General features: G+C 53.0%; 1 protein-coding gene across 1 annotated transcript; it reads left to right on the top strand.

Annotated features, from left to right (window-relative positions):
* Window positions 1–4,568: 4,568 nt before the first annotated feature.
* RHBG (Rh family B glycoprotein) lies at window positions 4,569–17,094 on the top strand. Its single transcript, XM_052637586.1, has 10 exons — window positions 4,569–4,755; window positions 10,142–10,328; window positions 10,790–10,940; window positions 11,058–11,205; window positions 13,913–14,079; window positions 14,374–14,511; window positions 14,625–14,758; window positions 15,308–15,429; window positions 16,478–16,551; window positions 16,738–17,094. The coding sequence occupies exons 1-10, from the start codon at window positions 4,569–4,571 to the stop codon at window positions 16,795–16,797; spliced, it is 1,368 nt and encodes a 455-aa protein (XP_052493546.1). The 3' UTR covers window positions 16,798–17,094.
* Window positions 17,095–17,583: the final 489 nt, after the last annotated feature.

Raw genomic sequence — 17,583 nt, 5'->3', positions numbered from 1 at the left:
ATTCAGTCCTCTGTCCCTCTCAATCTGAAGACGCACTCTCACCTTCTGATCTTTGCTGTCTTTCAAAACTTCCTGGTCAGGAATTGACCACAGAACCCCCGGTAGGATCACAAGAGTTGCACCACTGAGGCAGAGCTGCTGTCAGGGCTGGGGAATTGAGACTACATCTCATCTGCCTTGGCATCCTGAGGATAGAGCATGATTCCCCTCCATTTGGTGGTGACAGAACACGGAGGACAATCCTCTAGAATCTAGCACGTAGCAGGAATGCAAACAAAATGTGTTACATGAATGAAAAGCTTTGAAATGAAATCACTTTGAGATCACTGCCTTTTGACCAACTTCTTTCCCAAGGTATTGTCGTTTTCATTTTACAGATAAAGAAAACTTAACAAACACAAGTAATCTAATTTTGGCAGCCTTTTATGCAGAAGCTATTTTGGTGAGCCTCTGGGGACAAAAGGCCATATTTGATTTTTACAAATGACTTTATGTAAACACAGTAATATTTTTATGGTGCCACATGGCTGTGGTTTTTGGGAAAAACTGAGCTCTGGGGTTTGTCTACCCCCAGAAAATGGGTGCGAAGGAGTTCCCCAGAATAGCTTCTTTTTCTAGTTCCATACCAGACTGTTAGACAAAAAGGAATCCTCTTGCTCCACCTTAGCTGTGAAATTAGGCCAGATCTCAATGTAAGAATCACTTCTTCTGGGAAGCCTTCCCTGATCACCCCCAGCAAGGCCTGGGTCCTGGTATGACTTGTGTCCCCCACTATCACCCTTGGCAATACTACTGCCTGCTGATTCATCTGCACCCCACACACAGATAGACCTCCCACCCCCACCCAGGGACATCTCATTTCATTGGATTGCCAACAATTAGCACCATGTCTGGCACATAGCAGGTGCTTAATATATTTGTTGAATGAAGGAAAACTCCCAAAATCTCCTCTATTCAAGAGTTGCTATGTCACGGGGCCTGCTGGTCCAAAGGCCCTTCCTGAATGTGCTTTTCCTAGCCCCCAGACCTGCTGATCGCTCACTCCAGCCAACAACAGGAGAACGCATCAGAGTGGCTGTCCCCTCCATCCTTTCCTGTCACCAGAGGCACATGTGCCCATGCTATGTTGGAGTCAGCAACCCATTTACCCTCTCTGCTCAGCCAATCGGAACAATAATAACAGTATCTGTTGACTGCCTATGAAAACGCCAGCACTCCTCAGCAATTATTTGTAATTCTCATAACATTTCCACAAAGGGAATATCATTTCTCCTATAGATAAGAAAACTGAAACTCAAAGAAGTCTCCACAATTGCCAAGGTGATACAGCAAAAATGTGTTGAGAGAATGAAAGAATGAACAGATGAGAGTCTTACTGATTCTGGTGCTTTACTACTTTTCTCTTTTGTTCCCCATAAACACTGGGAAAGGTCGATGGAGAAAAGAAGCCCCCTGGTTTTGAGGATTCCTGAGCTAAGAGAGCAGGGAGTAGGCAGAAGGTGACCCCAGTAGAGAACAGCTCCAAGCAACCCCGAGTTACTCAGTAACCCAAGCCCTGGTCCCCACGAACAGCCTGGCCAGGCTGGGCCAGGGCAAGCGGCAGACACCAGTTCCCCTTGGCCACCCTCAAGTGCCCAGCTGATCATAGCTGGAAACTGGAGATGGAAGGTCAAATCTTGGGCAAACCACCAGGCCAGGCAGGATGGGCGCTGGTGACGGAGCTGGGGCCCCTCAGAGGCAGTCAAGGGTGGAGAGATGGGTGAGAGATGAAGTCTTCCCCCCAATTCCATCAGAATTTCCAGGGCTGGAGAAGGCAGGAAGGAGGGCCAAGCGTTCTGACAGCACTTGGCAATCCCAAAGAAAACCATAGACTGAGACTCTCCATAGTGGTTGGTGGGCCAGGAGAGCCCCCAGGTGTAGGCCTGCCAGGAGAGCCCACAGAGGGGACAGGTGGGCCAGGGAGACCCTCAGAAGGGGAGGACTGTCAGGACCTTGTTCTCTGTTAGACCAGGGGTGATACCAGCTGGTACCCACTAGTTGTGAGAATACCAAGATCCTCCTATAAAGGCTGGTGAATAGCAATTGCCCAAAGGTCTCCAAGTGTGCCTTCAAGAAACTGGCCCGGCTATCCTGGCCCTCCCAAAGGGCTCCCTCTAGACCTCCCACAATCCAACACATAGAAGATGAACACCTATCAGGGCTGGAGGCACCCAGGACCCAACCGTGTTACACATGTGACTAGAACCTTAGGTCACAGCCCCCAAACCTGGCTCAGGGTTGACACTAAATGAATATTGTGAATGAATGAATGGGCAACAGAGGAAAGGAAAAATCAGAGATTCAGAGGGATTCAGAGACTAAGAGAGACAACAGGTGGGACAGAGATGGAGGAGGCTGGAATCACGGTGGAAGCTCCCAGAAGATGCTGAGAAGACACAGCCCCTACTCCTTTCTCTTTCAAGTTCTGGTGCTTTTGAAACCTTTCCCCTTAAGGGCCTGTCTAGTCCTTGCCTGTGCAACCCAGGGCAACCCCCTCTTCCAAACAGGGCTCAGGAAGCAGACTGCATCTTTGGGGCAGAAGGCTGGATGTGGGAGGAAACCCCAGATGTTGAATGATCTGAGAGTTGTTATCCAAAGGCAGTTGATCAGACATCTCCCCCACCCTCTCCCCCGCCCCACCACCTGCAGAGGAGCAAGAAAACAGCCATCTTGCTGACCAAGTAGTGACACAGAGCCTCAGGGCCAGGGGCCACCGAGGGCCAGAGAGGCTGCTCTGCCTGCTAGAGCAGTGCTATCAGAGGCAGCTACCACCCTCCCACGCCTGCCAGGTTGGGCACCTAGAATCCAACTGTCCTGCAGAGTCCATGCTGGACCCAAGGCTCAGGCCCTGAGGGGAGGTAGGGAGGAGGTGAACTGGGGAGGTGGCAGAGGAGAAGCAAGGTTGAGCCCTACTTGGCATCAGCTCTGGGAATGGCAGCTCTTCTTTCAGGCCAGGGTCTGGGACATCTTTGCAAACACCCACAAGCCCACGCCCCCTACCCCTACCCCTGTATAACAACCCCCTCAGGTAGGTGCGGCTAGGCTGTGGGCAGTGGGGACAGAGGGCTTCTCCTACCACCAGCCCTACTGGCCTTCAGGTTTTCTTCTTTGAAGCCCTTTGTGGGCTGGGTGTCAGAGCCAATAATAATAATTGGAGGACCAAAAGGTCCTCCACCTGTTCAGAGGTCTTCAGGGGCCCAGCACCCACTAGATAGAGGCCACGTTTCTCTGCCTGCTGACACCCAGGCCCAAACTCAGTTTCTGAGCACCCTGAACATGCCCACGGTTTCTGCTTGTGTGGGTCCCTTCTTGAGATGTCTCCTCTCGTTTCTTCACTTGCTCAATTTCCAGGTTGCCCTTCCAGGCTGCCTTCAGGCACCACTTCCCAGGAGGCAATTCTCTAGCCCAGTCCCCTTCCTTATCCCTACTCCTGTAGGCTCTGCAACTTTTCCTCTGGGCTCCACAGTCTCTGTGATTCCTGGGTCACACATTTACCCCGATGGCAATTCAATTCCCCTCCTAAATGTCTCTCTCCTAACTGGACAGTGGCTCCTGGAGGGAGGGGTAATTTGGCTCATCCCCAAAGCCTGGCTCACAGAAAGTGCTCGGTTAACAGCTGTCTCCTCATTGTTTGTCTACCAGGACACCGGTGAATACAAACCCTTAACAAGGGGCTCTTGACTCTTAACTGAGAAGACCTTCCTACCACCTATCTTCCCGTCTTTCCAGCTGCTGGGGGCAGCCCAGAACCTCTCATGTCACACTGGGTGTTCAGGGAACCCAGGTTTCAGTGGGCCCCTGCCCAGCCTGCTCCCAGGTTCAGCCTTCTGTCCTAGAAGGTTGGTGGGGTGTAAATGCGAGGAGGCTTCGGAGCGGGGTAAGGAACTCAACTGTCGAGACTCAGACCTCCCTGGCCACATTAATCATCAGTGCCTACAGAGCCGCTTCTTTATCTCCGTTCTCTATTGGTTTTTCAATTGGGGGAAAGATTGAGTAACACTTCAACCCTCTCTTGTATCACCCTGGAGGGGTCCGGTGGGAGAAGTCTGAGCCCATCGAGGTCGCTTATTCTTTGGGAAACATTCTCTAAACTAACATCATGTTTGAGGGGGCGGGTGCCCTCCCTTCTTTCTCCCTCCACCCCCACCGGTCCCGCAGCTGTGCCGGAGCAGGGCAGGACACGGGGAGCCTTTCCAGGGTTATTTCCAAGGATCTGTCCCAACAGGAACAGCATCAGGGTCAGCTGGGCCAAAGGAAAAAGGACTTGGGGCTACGAACGCCCCAACCTCTCCCACTCCTCGCCCCGCCTCACGTCTGGGGCCCAGGCCCTCGCCTTCCCCGCAACACCCGCTTCCGGGTACTGGGATAGGTAACTGAGCGCGGACGGGAAGGCTCTGGCAAGCCTTCTCGTGATGGGCGGGGCCCAGCTCAGTGGGCGGGGCCTCGCTCGCCCCGCCCTCCCCGGGTGTGTCTGCTCTCGCCACGCGCCTGGAGCCACAGCCGAGTCGGAGACTCGCAGCCTCTGTCCCATGGCCTGGTCTCCCCGTCGCTCCGCGGGCCGGCGACTGCAGCTGCCCCTGCTCTGCCTCCTCCTCCAGGGCGCTACCGCCATCCTCTTTGCGGTCTTTGTCCGGTACAACCGTGAAACCGATGCTGCCCTCTGGCACTGGGGCAACCACAGTAACGCGGACAATGAATTTTACTTTCGCTACCCAAGTGAGTGCGGGTGAGGGCGCGCGGGGAGCTAAGACCCGGTTTCCCTGGTGTCTTGGGAGGGAGCCCAGATCTACCCCTAGGTGGGCTACCCTCTTGCTTTGAGATTAAGGTGCCCCAGATTTATAGTAATATCCTTTCACTAGTGTCTGCCACGTTCCAGGTATTATGCCAAGGGCGGCACATGCATTTTCTCCTTTAGTCTGTGAAGTAGACAAAGATGAAGAAACTGAGCTGGTTCAGGGTCTTGCTGTTAGAAGTGAGCGAGCTGGGATTTGAACCCAAATCTGAAGCTCCAGCTTTACCTACTCTCTCGTTGGCCTAGCTGGGCTTTGCCTAGAGACTTTGTCTTTTCTCAGGCCTCCACCCTGAACACAAAGAGAAAAAGAAATCCTCTGGGCAGGGGAGGTAGGGGGTGAGGCGGGGGAGACAGTGATGCAGGTAATATCGTCCTGATGCAGTGATGTCGTCCCCTTGTGAAGGCAGCCGAGGCCAGTGGGCTCAGACGGTTCTTCCCCAGTCCCCCAAACCTGGCTCTTCCAGAGTCATAGAAAAAATGATGTAAGGAGCCACCAGCCAATCACAGAGTAGCCGCCCCACAGCCCTGAGGAGGAGGCAAGGCAGTGTTATTAACCCATTTCACAGAGAAGGAAGCTGAGGCTCAAAGGGGCTGTGATTTATTCAGGATCACCTAGTAAGTGAGTGACAGAGCTGGAACTAGGACTTGGTCACCCTAAGCTCTTAGCCCTGCAGCTTACCTGCCTGCTGACAAGGCCCAGGAAGGGGAAGTTTAAGCCCCTCCTTCGTGTTGAGGACAGAGCCTCTCCCTCAAGTTTGGGGGACCAGCCTTGTGAGTCAGGCCCTGGGCAGCTAGGACCAGTGGCACCAAATCTCCCAGGATTTGTTACAAATGTTTGAGCAGGTCTCTAAGCTCAGTTTTCCCCAGCTGAGCAATGAGAAGAAAGGTGCCTCCATTTGAAAGATATACATTCAAACAAGGCCCAGAATGTGGGTGTCTCCTATAAAAATCCCAGCTTTTATTACCTTCCTTTCTGTGTGCAGAGCTGGTGGCAGCTGTCCTCACCTGACTCTCTTCCGGTCCCAACCCCAACACAATGAAGCTCATAGTGCTGAGAATCAAGAGGGTGAAGTGGAGGCTCGGTTTTGTTCAGTCGCTTCATCGTGTCCAGCTCTTTATGACCCCATGGAATGCAGCACGCCAGGCTCCCCTGTCCTTCACCATCTCCCGGAGTTTGCTCAAATTCATGTCCTTTGAGTCGGTGATGCCATCTAACCATCTCATCCTCTGTCGTTCCCTTTTCCTCCTGCCCTCAATCTTTCTCAGCATCAGGGTGTTTTCCAGTGAGTCAGCTCTTTGCATCAGGTGGCCAAAGTGTTGGTCGAGGCTTGGTCCTAGGCAGAGAGGGCTACAGCTCCTCCTTCCCCACATTTCACCCCAATTCTGGCTGCATGAGTGAGTCATGGATGCTGAGATCAAAGCCACAGAGCTGGGATGGGAGGCTCTTGGGGTCATGCATTTGTCCAGAGAGATGGGGAGTTGGAGGGGGAACAGTCCCTGGACTGAGAGTTGTAAGCTCTTGCTCTAGAGTCTGACCTGGCTGCCTGTCATGACCCCCTATTTGCTTCTCCCATGGGCCTCAGTCAAGGCCTCCAAGCCCTGCTTGCTTCAAAGGCCTCCTTGACCGTCCTTGCCCCTGCGTTGCATGAGAAACTCTGCTGAATGCACAGCTTTCTGTCCCTGGATTGCAGTAGGAGGAACAGCAGTGGGAATCCTCCCTCTTTCTGCACTAGTTTTTTGTCCCTGTGGACTTGGGACCCTGGGGATGGGTTGCAAAGGAGGGAGGTAGGTATGAGGTCCCTGGAGCCTGGGGCTTTGATGCGCCGAGTCTTCACCGTCCCTGTGTCCAGGAGAAGTGGTCAGGGCCAGAGGGTGGTGTGGCCACTGCCCTTTGATTTGGGAGATAAAAGGGAGTTTTGCCGCTGTTGTTAAGCAGTGGGACTAGCCAACGCCAAGGGCATGGCTGCTCTGAGTGTCCGCCTGTTATCTCTGCAGGAAGGGCCTTCAGAGCCCAGCTGGTTCGCTCCTCCTGGAGGTGGAGAGAGAACCAGAGCGGTAATGTGCAAGATGACACAGCATGTCAGCCCGCCTAGAACCCGGCCTCTTGACTCCCCATCTTCAGCACTTCCCCCACATTACAAATCTCTTATTCCACGAGATAAGCCATGGAAAATAAGAGGGGGAAAAGACTAGGGGGAAAGTCTAAGTGTGCAGGGGATGCAGAAGCAAAGATGAGAAAGGGTTCTAAGAAAAAATATGGACAGGTTCTTTTTTGTCTGTCTCTGAGACCTTACTTGCCAGAAGAGGGGTTTAGGACAGATGGAAACAGGATCTTCCTGAGGCGGGGATAGGGGTTAGTGTGACCAGGACCAGAGTGGTTTGTGACTCTTAGGAGAATACAGCCTGATCTGCCCTCTTAAAGGCAGGTGGAGGTGGAGTGGTGGGGAGAGATGGCCTCCCCAGCTCACCACTCCCTTTTTCCTGCTTCTCATATTTTATATCCCCACTTTACAGATGAGGAAACTGAGGCTTAGAGAGGTTAAGTGACTTGTCCAAGGTCACACAGTGAGACGTGTAGGGGTGTGTGTGTGTGTGTGTATGTGGGCATGCATGTGCTGGAATTTAAAGCCAGCTCTGTGAGATGCTAAAGCCCCAGCTGTCACTGTTCCCTTGTCCTACAGTCTGACTTTGTTCAGGAATCATCTGGTGGGGTTGGAGAGAGGCAGTAAGGGAAGGAGGGAGGGTGATAGGTGGCCCTGGAGGGCTTTTATCTTCTCTCCAGCCAAAAGTGCATGGGTTTGGAGGGGTTGGGGATGTGATGGGAAACAGGCTCCATGCTGCTGGACCCAGGGATCCCCTGAAGGGAATGTTGAGGGGTCATCATATCTATCCCCCTGTCTCCAGCTGGAATAGCTCCTTACCCTCCACAGCCCACAGAGAATGTCTGTGTGGTACATTCCATGGAATGGAACGAAGAGAGGAGATTTCTTGGTGTTTAGATTCCAGGTGAAAAGCCACCGGATTGAGTTTTGATTCCAAACAAACCCCAGGTGGGAGATGTAAATATTATTGCTATTTAAGACAAGTTCTGGAGCGGTTTGGGCACGGAGCCCTGTGACACAGCCCCCTGTGTTGTCTTGCTGTCCTTGGGCCAAAGAACAGACATGGCTTCCCCTTTACTGTTTGCACAAGGAGAAAGCAAGTCAGGTGGGGAGGCTGAAAGAACTAAGGCTGCATACTGAGATCTAAACAACACCTCTCCTTTTCTGTTGGGTTTTAAGATCTGATAGGGAAGAGCGATCTGGGCGACTTGAGGAGTGGGCAGGGCTGGAGAAGGGGCACAGTGGTGGGGACATCTAATGGGGCCAATGGACCTTCAACCCTTTGGCTGCGGGGGCTGCGTGTACCCAACCCTCTGCAGGGGCTGGCAAACTCCTTTCCTATCAGCCCACACTCAGCACACACACACACACACACACACACACACACACACACACACAGATTTGCTTCTCTCAAAGTTATTGATTGCATTCTAAAGTTCAGTAGTACATATTTGGCTTGTTGATGGTTCTCATTTATTTGTTTGCCCGTGCTGGGTGTTAGATGTGGCCCTCAGGATCTTTAGTAGCCACATGTGGGATCTAGTTCCCCAACCAGGGATTGAACCCAGGCCCTCTGCATTGGGAGCAGAGAGTCTCAGCCACTGGACCATCAGGGAAATCCCTTGTTGTTGCTTCTTTACCTGTAAACAAAAAAGGTGATTGTGATTTTTTTTTTCTTTGTGATCTGCCTCTTTCTACTTGAATTCATTTACAACAAAAACACGTGAATAAGGAAAGAAAAGCAGAGAAGAACGCAAATAATGAACACTGTGAAGGTCTATAGCTGATAGAGCTGAAATTCCAATGTAGCTTTGAGCTACAGGCAGCCAAGAAAAAGGGGAAATATGGAGTTGCATGTTCTCATCAGAATAAAGGAAGCCTCACACACGTGATTCTTTGATTCCTTTGATGTCTGTCTTCCAGCAACAGCTACATTCCCAGAGTCTGATGCATGACTGCTTAGGTTTTTTTGTTTGTTTATTTTTAGTTCTATGACTTCTTAGTAAACATCTAACACATGAGTGAAGGAAAGCAGATCAGCTCCCTGTTCCTTAGGGGAGATGACATTTCCTAGTACTAAGTTCCAGGAGAAATTTCCCACATGGAGCTATGAAAGGAGAGTTTAGGGTCATGGTTGGTTGACCCTGTTTCTCAATAAGTTACTTACAACAGATGCAATAATGCACTCAAATGTTCCTCTAGTGCTTCTCAATTAGAGCCAAGGATAGCACAGCATTACTGATACATAGACCCAAGACAAAGGAAACAGGACGAGATGCACTGGCTGCATATCACCCGAGGTTGTGTTTCTAGCCCTGTTTACAAGTAGATGGTGGGAGGGGCACAAAACAAAATAATACAAAGCAAATTGTTGTATGTATCTCATTTTCAATATGGCTGTTTATTATTTTAGATTTTTGTACACAGAATGGAAAGCAAACAGAAAAGACCCCAAGTGTCCCTCCCCAGAAACCCCACTGACACTTAAAAAATTGAAGTGATTCATCTATAAAATTAAGATATCCAAAGTATAGAAAGAAGCAAACTATAGGGTAAAATCTTTCCCATAAATCTTTTCCATAAGTGGCCATATTGCAAATCTCCAGGGGTCGTTATTTGCACCGGAGTTGTATGGCTCAGCAGCCCTCCCCCTCCCTTCAATTCCTTTTTTCCCTGAGATAACCTCTTAACAAAGTTATTAAAGTTATTTTATACAGTTCTACAAAGTTAACAGTTATTTTATCAATTAATTTGTAAAATTTAAAACCCTAAAACTGGAGAGGCATAGATTCTGAAGTATGAGAAATGGAGGTTAGATATCAAGATGAACTTCCAGCAAAAAGGCCAGAAGGGGAAGAGAATTTCCATCACAGAGGGCAGGGGCTGCTGCAGGAAATCACACAGGAAATGTGGGGCTTTTCACTGGTCGTAATGACCCAGGGATTGGGCAGGTGAGTGGGGCAGAGAGGAGAGCAGAAGGCTCTACTCTCTTGCTCTGACCTGGGGACAACAGGGATGGTGGGGGTCCCACTGCTGGGCAGCTCTGCACTGGTGAGCCAGGCTGGGAGGCCTGGCCACGCCTCGGGGAATTTTATAGGCTTGGCTCCAGCCTCCAGGCGGCATGGCTGGTGAGAGCTGGGGGGTGCGGCCGGATTGCTGACTGGTAGCTGGGTGGTGGCCTGAGTAGTCCCAAATTCCCCCCTCGCAGGCTTCCAGGATGTGCATGCTATGATCTTCGTGGGTTTCGGCTTCCTCATGGTCTTCCTGCAGCGCTACGGCTTCAGCAGCGTGGGCTTCACCTTCCTCCTGGCTGCCTTTGCCCTGCAGTGGTCCACGCTCATCCAGGGTTTCTTCCACTCCTTCCGTGGCGGCTACATCCTTGTAGGCATGGAGAGGTGGGCAGCAGTGGCCTCCCTGGCTCCCCTAGGTCTACCTGGGAGGCCCCTGCCCAAGGGACCCAGCTCAAGCCTGGTCTTTCAAGTCTGCTCCCTGACCTAGATTTTTGACCCATCAGTCGATTTCTTTTAGGTACCCTGCCTGTTCCTGTTGTCTGATTTCTTCTCCCATCCTTGACCCACACCTTCCTTTAGGCCCCTTATTATTCAAGAGCTGTTGGGAGAATAGATAGCATCGTGGAAAAGGGCAGTGCTCCCTGTTGATTCAAAATCTGGTTCTTCCACTTGTCCTGGGCTTTGTTTGCCAAATCCCAGAATATCCACAAAAAAGGGAGGTGATCCCTTCCCACTTCCCAGGGAAGAATTTAGCCTGGTGCGTTCATTGCCCCCTCCCCGCCCCCTCGGCCCCTGGGCTGCCCTTGTTTCCAGGCCCCCTCACCCTCCCCATCCGAACCCCACAGCATGATCAATGCTGACTTCTCTGCTGCGGCCGTGCTTATCTCCTTTGGGGCCATACTGGGCAAGACTGGGCCAGTTCAGCTGCTGCTCATGGCCCTGCTGGAGGTGGTGCTGTTTGGCCTCAACGAGTTTGTCCTCCTTAGTCTCCTGGAGGTGAGTTTGGATGGGGATGGGGTGAGGAGTGGACATGGCCAGGCCCTGAGCATGGGGTAGGCATGGGGTAGGACCGGGGCCAGGGGCTGCCCCTCCACCTCAGCCCCACCTCCCCAGGTGAAGGATGCAGGAGGCTCCATGACCATCCACACGTTTGGTGCTTACTATGGGCTGATCCTCTCCCGGGTCCTCTATAGGCCCCACCTGGAGAAAAGCAAGCATCGCCAGGGCTCCACCTACCATTCGGACCTCTTGGCCATGATTGGTGAGGCCTCCCGAGGTGTGGTGGGTAAGGGGCCAGTTCACATCCAGGACTGGTCTCGGGGTGCCACCTATAAGTCTTGGGGTTCTGGCAGGGAACTCCCTTCCAACTCGGACTCTTCCATCAGAGCCTGAGGACCGTTGCTTACCATTTTTGGTAGTTTTATGACAGGTTCGTAGAACTCAGAGCTCATGGATCTTAGAGCTCCTTCCCAGAAAATGTTTATGAAGGTGTTAGTCACTCAGTCTTGTCCAACTCTTTGTGACCCTGTGGACTGTACCCCGCCAGGCTCCTTTGTCCATGGGATTCTTTAGGCAAGAATACTAGAGTGGGTTGCCCTGCCCTCTTCCAGGGGATCTTCCTGACCCAGGGATCAAACCCAGGTCTCCTGCATTGCAGGCGGATTCTCTACTGTCTGAGCCACCAGGGATGCCTGAGATCCATCCCAGGGGCCTTTCTAAATCCAAGTCTGATGGTACCTATCTCTGTTTAAAGGCCTTCAGGGCCCCCTACCCACATACCAGACTCCTCAGTCAGGCATACTGGCCCCTGCAGTAATTTGCTCCCCTTCCCCTCCCCACTCCCCACCTCTTTCTCCCCCTCTCTCTCCATCCAGACTCAGCTTCTCGCCATCTCTAACCTCTAGGCCTGTTCCCTTGGTGCTGCCTCCCACCTCCTGAGGACACTTCCTCCCAGGAGATTTCCTGGAAGCCCCGGCACTCTCAGGAGAGAAGGAGAGGTCACAGGTCACCCCTGGGAGTAGGGTCTGGCCTGCAAGCACCCTCATCACCACCTATTTCTTCTAAGCCTGCATCTCTGCTCCTGTCCATTCACTGATGAGTCAGGAAAGGAAATTGACGTTTTACCTTTTTGAAGGTAGTATTGAGTAGTTACTGAAGTGCCCATTCTTACTTTAAAAAGAGACTTGCCTTGTGTTTCTTGCTCACATCTGGGTGTGTTGTGAAACAGAGCACATGGAACCCTAGGCCAGCTGAGGCCTCCTTGCCCTTTGATAAGTTTGGTTTGAAGTCCAAAGGCTTCCCAAAGATTTCTGTGTTTTCCTGGGAGGCTTACATTCTCAGATTTCCTCTGCCTCCCAGCTCCTGCTAGACAGGAAAATGGGTCTCTTCCTTGATTCCTCTCAAAACTCTTCTCAGAAGACACATGTGTATGTGTGGTAGATTTCACTGCAGACTGTGGAGACACAGAAGTTACATCGCAACCCAAGGACCACTCAGGACTAAGGGGCACTTCCTCAAGCCTCTCTGCCATGCTGGCCCTGCCCCACAGGGCCCCCAGCCCCCCTCCTCCCTTGCCCCACCTTTCCCTCCAGGACTGACCTGGGAACCTCACAGGGCAGCAAGGCCTGTGGAGCTCCCAGTTCCTGCCGAGATGCACAGGCCCAGCCCATCAGTGCTCACACCAGGGCCCACCCTCTCCAGGTGGCAGTTGAGGTTATAAAACAAATGATTTTCCTGTTATAGATATCAAGTACCAGATTCGTGCCTGACATGTGGTGCCCTTTGCCTTTTTCTTTCCTTTTCTGATACTTAAAAGAAAAAACAACCCCCCATGGTTTTCAATCAAGTAACTAACGCCCTCTCATGCCAGTACCCTTCAGTGGTACCAGTTGTTAGACATTTAGTACCAGTTAGGCCATGGAAGACAGTTGAGAGTCCCTTGGACAAGAAGGAGACCAAACCAGGCAATCCTAAAGGAAATCAACCCTGAATATTCATTGGAAGGACTGAAGCTGAAGCGGCAATGCTTTGGCCACCTGATGTGAAGAACTGACTCACTGGTAAAGACCTTGATGCTGGGAAAGATTGAAGGTGGGAGGAGAAGGGGACAACAGAGGATGAGATGGTTGGATGGCATCAGCAACTCGATGGACACGAGTTTGAGCAAGCTCCAGGTGATGGTGAAGGACAGGGAAGCCTGGTGTGCTGCAGTCCACGGGGTCGCAAAGAGTCGGACACAGCTGAGCTACTGAACAACAACAATGAAGCCATGGTTGGATTTCCCTGGTGGCTCAGCTGGTAAAAAATCCAGCTGCAATGCAGGAGACCTGTGTTTGATGCCTGGAAGATCTCCTGGAGAAAGGAATAGCTAACCACTCTAGTGGGAGAAGGCAATGGCACCCCACTCCAGTACTCTTGGTGGAAAATCCCATGGGTGGAGGAGCCTGGTAGGCTGCAGTCCATGGGGTCGCGAAGAGTCAGACACGATTGAGCGACTTCACTTTCACTTTTCACTTTCATGCATTGGAGAAGGAAATGGCAACCCACTCCAGTGTTCTTGCCTGGAGAATCCCAGGGACGGGGGAGCCTGGTGGGCTGCCGTCTATGGGGTCGCACAGAGTCGGACACGACTGAAGCGACTTAGCAGCAGCAGCAGCAGCAACCACTCTAGTACTCTTGCCTGAAGAATCCCTTGGACAGAGGAGCCTGGCGGGCTACAGTCCATGTGGTCACAGAGTCAGACATGACTGAGCGACTGACACTAACTAAAGTAACAGGCCGTGGTTAGGGACTTGGTATACATCATCTCATTTAGTCCTCGCTTCCTGAGGTATGTGTCACTATGCCCACTTTACAGATGAGGAAACTGAGGCTGATGAGGGTAGGTGACTCGACTGCAGTTACACAACTTGTACCTTGTGAGGGAGTCACTTACTGCCTCTCCTTCTGCCTGCCTGCCCACCGTTTAGGGACCATCTTCCTGTGGATCTTCTGGCCTAGTTTCAACTCTGCACCCACCGCCCTGGGGGACGGGCAGCCTCGGACCGCTCTCAACACATACTACTCCTTGGCCGCCAGCACCCTCAGCACCTTCGCCTTGTCAGCCCTTGTTGGGGGGGATGGGCGGCTGGACATGGTATGGGGAAGGGTGTGGGGAGAGGCAGAGGGGTGGGCCGGGAGGCCAGGGAGAGATCTGAGACCCTGCAAGGTTGATCCTCCAGGGGAACAGGTAAGGGCAGACGCACAGGGGACTGCATCTAAGCTGGAGGCACTGCGGCCAGTGCAGGAGGTGAGGCTAGGACGGCGTGTGAGGTAGAGGATTAGACGGTGGAGAAGCAGCAGGTGGCACTCTGACTGGCGGGCTTGGGGTGGGTGTGGCTGTGACGATCAGAAAGCGCCTCCAGAGCCTTGCTCTTCTGTGCTCCCTTAGGTCCACGTGCAGAACGCAGCGCTTGCCGGAGGGGTTGTAGTAGGGACATCAGCTGAAATGATGCTGACACCCTTTGGGGCTCTGGCAGCTGGCTTCCTGGCTGGGGCCATTTCCACACTGGGGTACAAGTTTGTCACGGTACATAAGCCCCTGGGCCCTGAGCAGGGCAGGGCGTCTTCACACCCTTCCTCCTCTCCAGCAGGCCTGGCTGAGGGGGCACACGAGACTCATGATTTGTGTCCTGTCTCCAGCCCATCCTTGAGTCCAAACTCAAAGTCCAAGACACATGCGGTGTGCACAACCTCCATGGGATGCCGGGGGTCCTGGGAGCCCTCCTGGGCAGCCTTGTGGCTGGGCTGGCCACCAGTGAAGCTTATGGAGATGGGTGAGTTCTCCCCACCCTCACCCCACCCCCAATCCTCAATGGAATCATTATCCCCCTGGAACTAACTCCCTCAGTCTCTTCCTCCTTTTGTGGACCACCACCACCACCAAAAAAAAGCTGTCTATTCTCTTACCTTGGAAGCTTAAGAAACTGGGGTGCACAAGACTGGGGACTGGCTTCTTGGTCCTCAGTCAGGTGCAGCAGAAGGTCGTTGAATAAATGATTTCAACAGTGTCATTATTAAAGGGTCAAGGAAGAGACACTGACCCTTAGGATAGATTTTTGCACATCAGGGCTCAGAGGAGAGGGGAGGCAAAAGTGACCCTCAAGCTGAGCCTTGAAAGGTGTGAGGGTGTTGCTGGCACACTGGGGATGGGAGGGTGTTCCCCTCCAATGGGCTCAGTTGGAGCAAAGGCCTGGAGGTGACTCAGCCTGGCAGGCTCCCCAGGGCCCTTTCGGCTGCTGCAGAAAGCGGGGCAGGGCACTGATGCGCTGACCAGCCCTGGCTCCGTGCTCCATCCGTCTCCCCACTCCCTCCTCTCCCTGCAGCCTGGAGAGTGTGTTTCCACTCATAGCCGAGGGCCAGCGCAGTGCCACGTCTCAGGCCATGCACCAGCTCTTCGGGCTGTTTGTCACACTGACATTTGCCTCTGTGGGTGGGGGCCTTGGAGGTGAGTGACCTTGGCTGGGGTCGGGAGTTGGCAGGAGGAGCTCCAGGGAGGGCAGAAGACGGGGGCGGCGGGGTGGGGGGGGGTGGGGGGGGTGGGGGGGCGGCGGGGTGTGTGGGGGGTGGGGGTGGGGGCGGGGGAGCGGGTGTTCTCCGGAGGAGGGGCCTTTGGATCGATCCCATTCCCCTGACATTCATTTACTCTGTTGAACACCTACATCGTGCCAGGTGCAGGGTGGGGTTATGGTGTTCAGGGGTAACTTCCTCCAGGTAAGGAGGACCAAGCAGGTACTTTCTCCCTTCTGGTCGCAAAGGAAGGTGGGAAACCTGCTGACCAGTCCCTCTCCTCCGCGGCTTGGCGCGCTGCTCCCTCTTCCCACTAGAGGGCAGCCCAACCTCAGGCTGAGGCCTGGGGCGCCACCTCTCTGGGGCTGGGGCTGGCGCTGGGGTAGGGGCCGGGAGGGAAGAGGCCTGGCTGGCTCATCAATAGACTAGGGCACAAAAACCTTCCACAGAGGCAGCCTGCCCACTGATGCCAGGCCAAGCAGTCCCTCCTGATGTCTGGCCTTCAAAATTAAACATACGCTTCGGTATCCCCATCTTCCTGCTCTCACCTTGAGATCTTATCCTTAAATAAGAGTTCATTCATTCATTTAATACTTATTTACTCAAGAAACACTTTCTGCATGCCTCTTGGAGAGGAGCCCACAGAAAGCTTACGAGCTGCGGTTCATGACAGACTCACTATTGGATCCGTTCCCACGGTACACCCTTTAGTATGTCACTTCTCTGAACCTTGGTCCCCTTCTTGGTAATTCAGGGATCCTATTCACCTTGCAGGGCTGCTGTGATCACTCTGGGAGGCAGTGCTTTGTCACGAATTTTGCACAGGGCCTAGCAGAAGTGGAGCTTGATAAATACTGTGATTTGCCTGTGCCAGGCATCACACTGACCTCATGACTCCCAGCTCCTCTGTGCCCTGTGGTACTGGGTAGCAACCTCCCCTATGGGGGCAGCAAAAAGCCTCACACAGTGTCCCCTACCGCCACCAGGGCTCCTGCTGAGACTGCCCATCCTGGACTCCCCGCCCGACTCCCAGTGCTACGAGGACCAGATTTACTGGGAGGTGAGCTGTCCCCACCCCTCAGGGCCCTCTCACCCTCAAATGCCCCCTTCCCTGCCTCGCCTCCTCTGGTCCAACCTGTCTCTTTCCCTCCTCCCCCGCTCCTGCTCCTCTGGGGTTCACCCTTCAGCTGTGGTCTCCATCCTCGAGAGCTGACCCTTCACCTGCTCCTCCATCCCTGCCCTCCAGGTGCCTGGGGAACATGAGCATTTAGCCCAAGGATCACAGGAAACAGAGACTCAGGCCTAACTTGCTTCCAGCCCTTGGAAGGATGCTCTCCTTTTAGAAGCGGATGACTGCCTACCCTGGGGAAGCTCCTCATTATTAGCTCCCATCACCTCTGCTGCAGGAAAGAAGACAGGAGCTCCTTTCCATAGGGAGCCTTGGGGGAGGGGCGGTGGAAGGCTGGGGAGATGGTGGAGGAGCCAGGTGGCTATACCTGGTCATGAAGAGGAGAGAGCCTCACACACCCCCACCCCACCACGCCACGCCCTACAAGTGAGGCATTCGAGGGACTGCTGAGTCACTGGACCAGCATCACTCAGTTGCTGTGAAGCCTGAGCCAGGGCCTGGCTCTCTGAGGATGATAAATACCATGGTCACCAAGGACTCTGACTCCTTTGTTTTTGTGCATTGAGAATTTGGGGAGTTTCTCACACCATCTAACTCACAATATTAGAACCTCAGGTGAAAAAAGACCTGATTGGTGACAACATCCTGCCTCCTCAAGTCTAAGGAAATTCCCCTAGGATGCTGTCTTCTATGAGGGCAATGCGCAGACTGCGCTTTCTTGCTTCCAGAGACAGGGAGCTCATTCCCCTCCAGGAAGTGTATGTTTGTTACAAGACAGCTCAGTCTGCTAGAGAGCTCTTCCTATTCTAGAATGAATGCCACTCTGACCCTCAACTTGGGTGACCTCTGAACAGTAGGAAGAGAGCCCCGGGAGGCTTAAGAGTAGCATAAGGAATTCTTTTGCCACTGACTCCTCAGAAGCTGGAAGCAGCCAGCCTCCAGGCACCAACTTAGGTCCTTGTC

The sequence above is a fragment of the Budorcas taxicolor genome, chromosome 3 (assembly GCF_023091745.1).
Source record: "Budorcas taxicolor isolate Tak-1 chromosome 3, Takin1.1, whole genome shotgun sequence".
NCBI classification, from domain to species: Eukaryota; Metazoa; Chordata; class Mammalia; order Artiodactyla; family Bovidae; genus Budorcas; species Budorcas taxicolor.
This window is presented reverse-complemented; position numbering and strand designations above follow the sequence as displayed.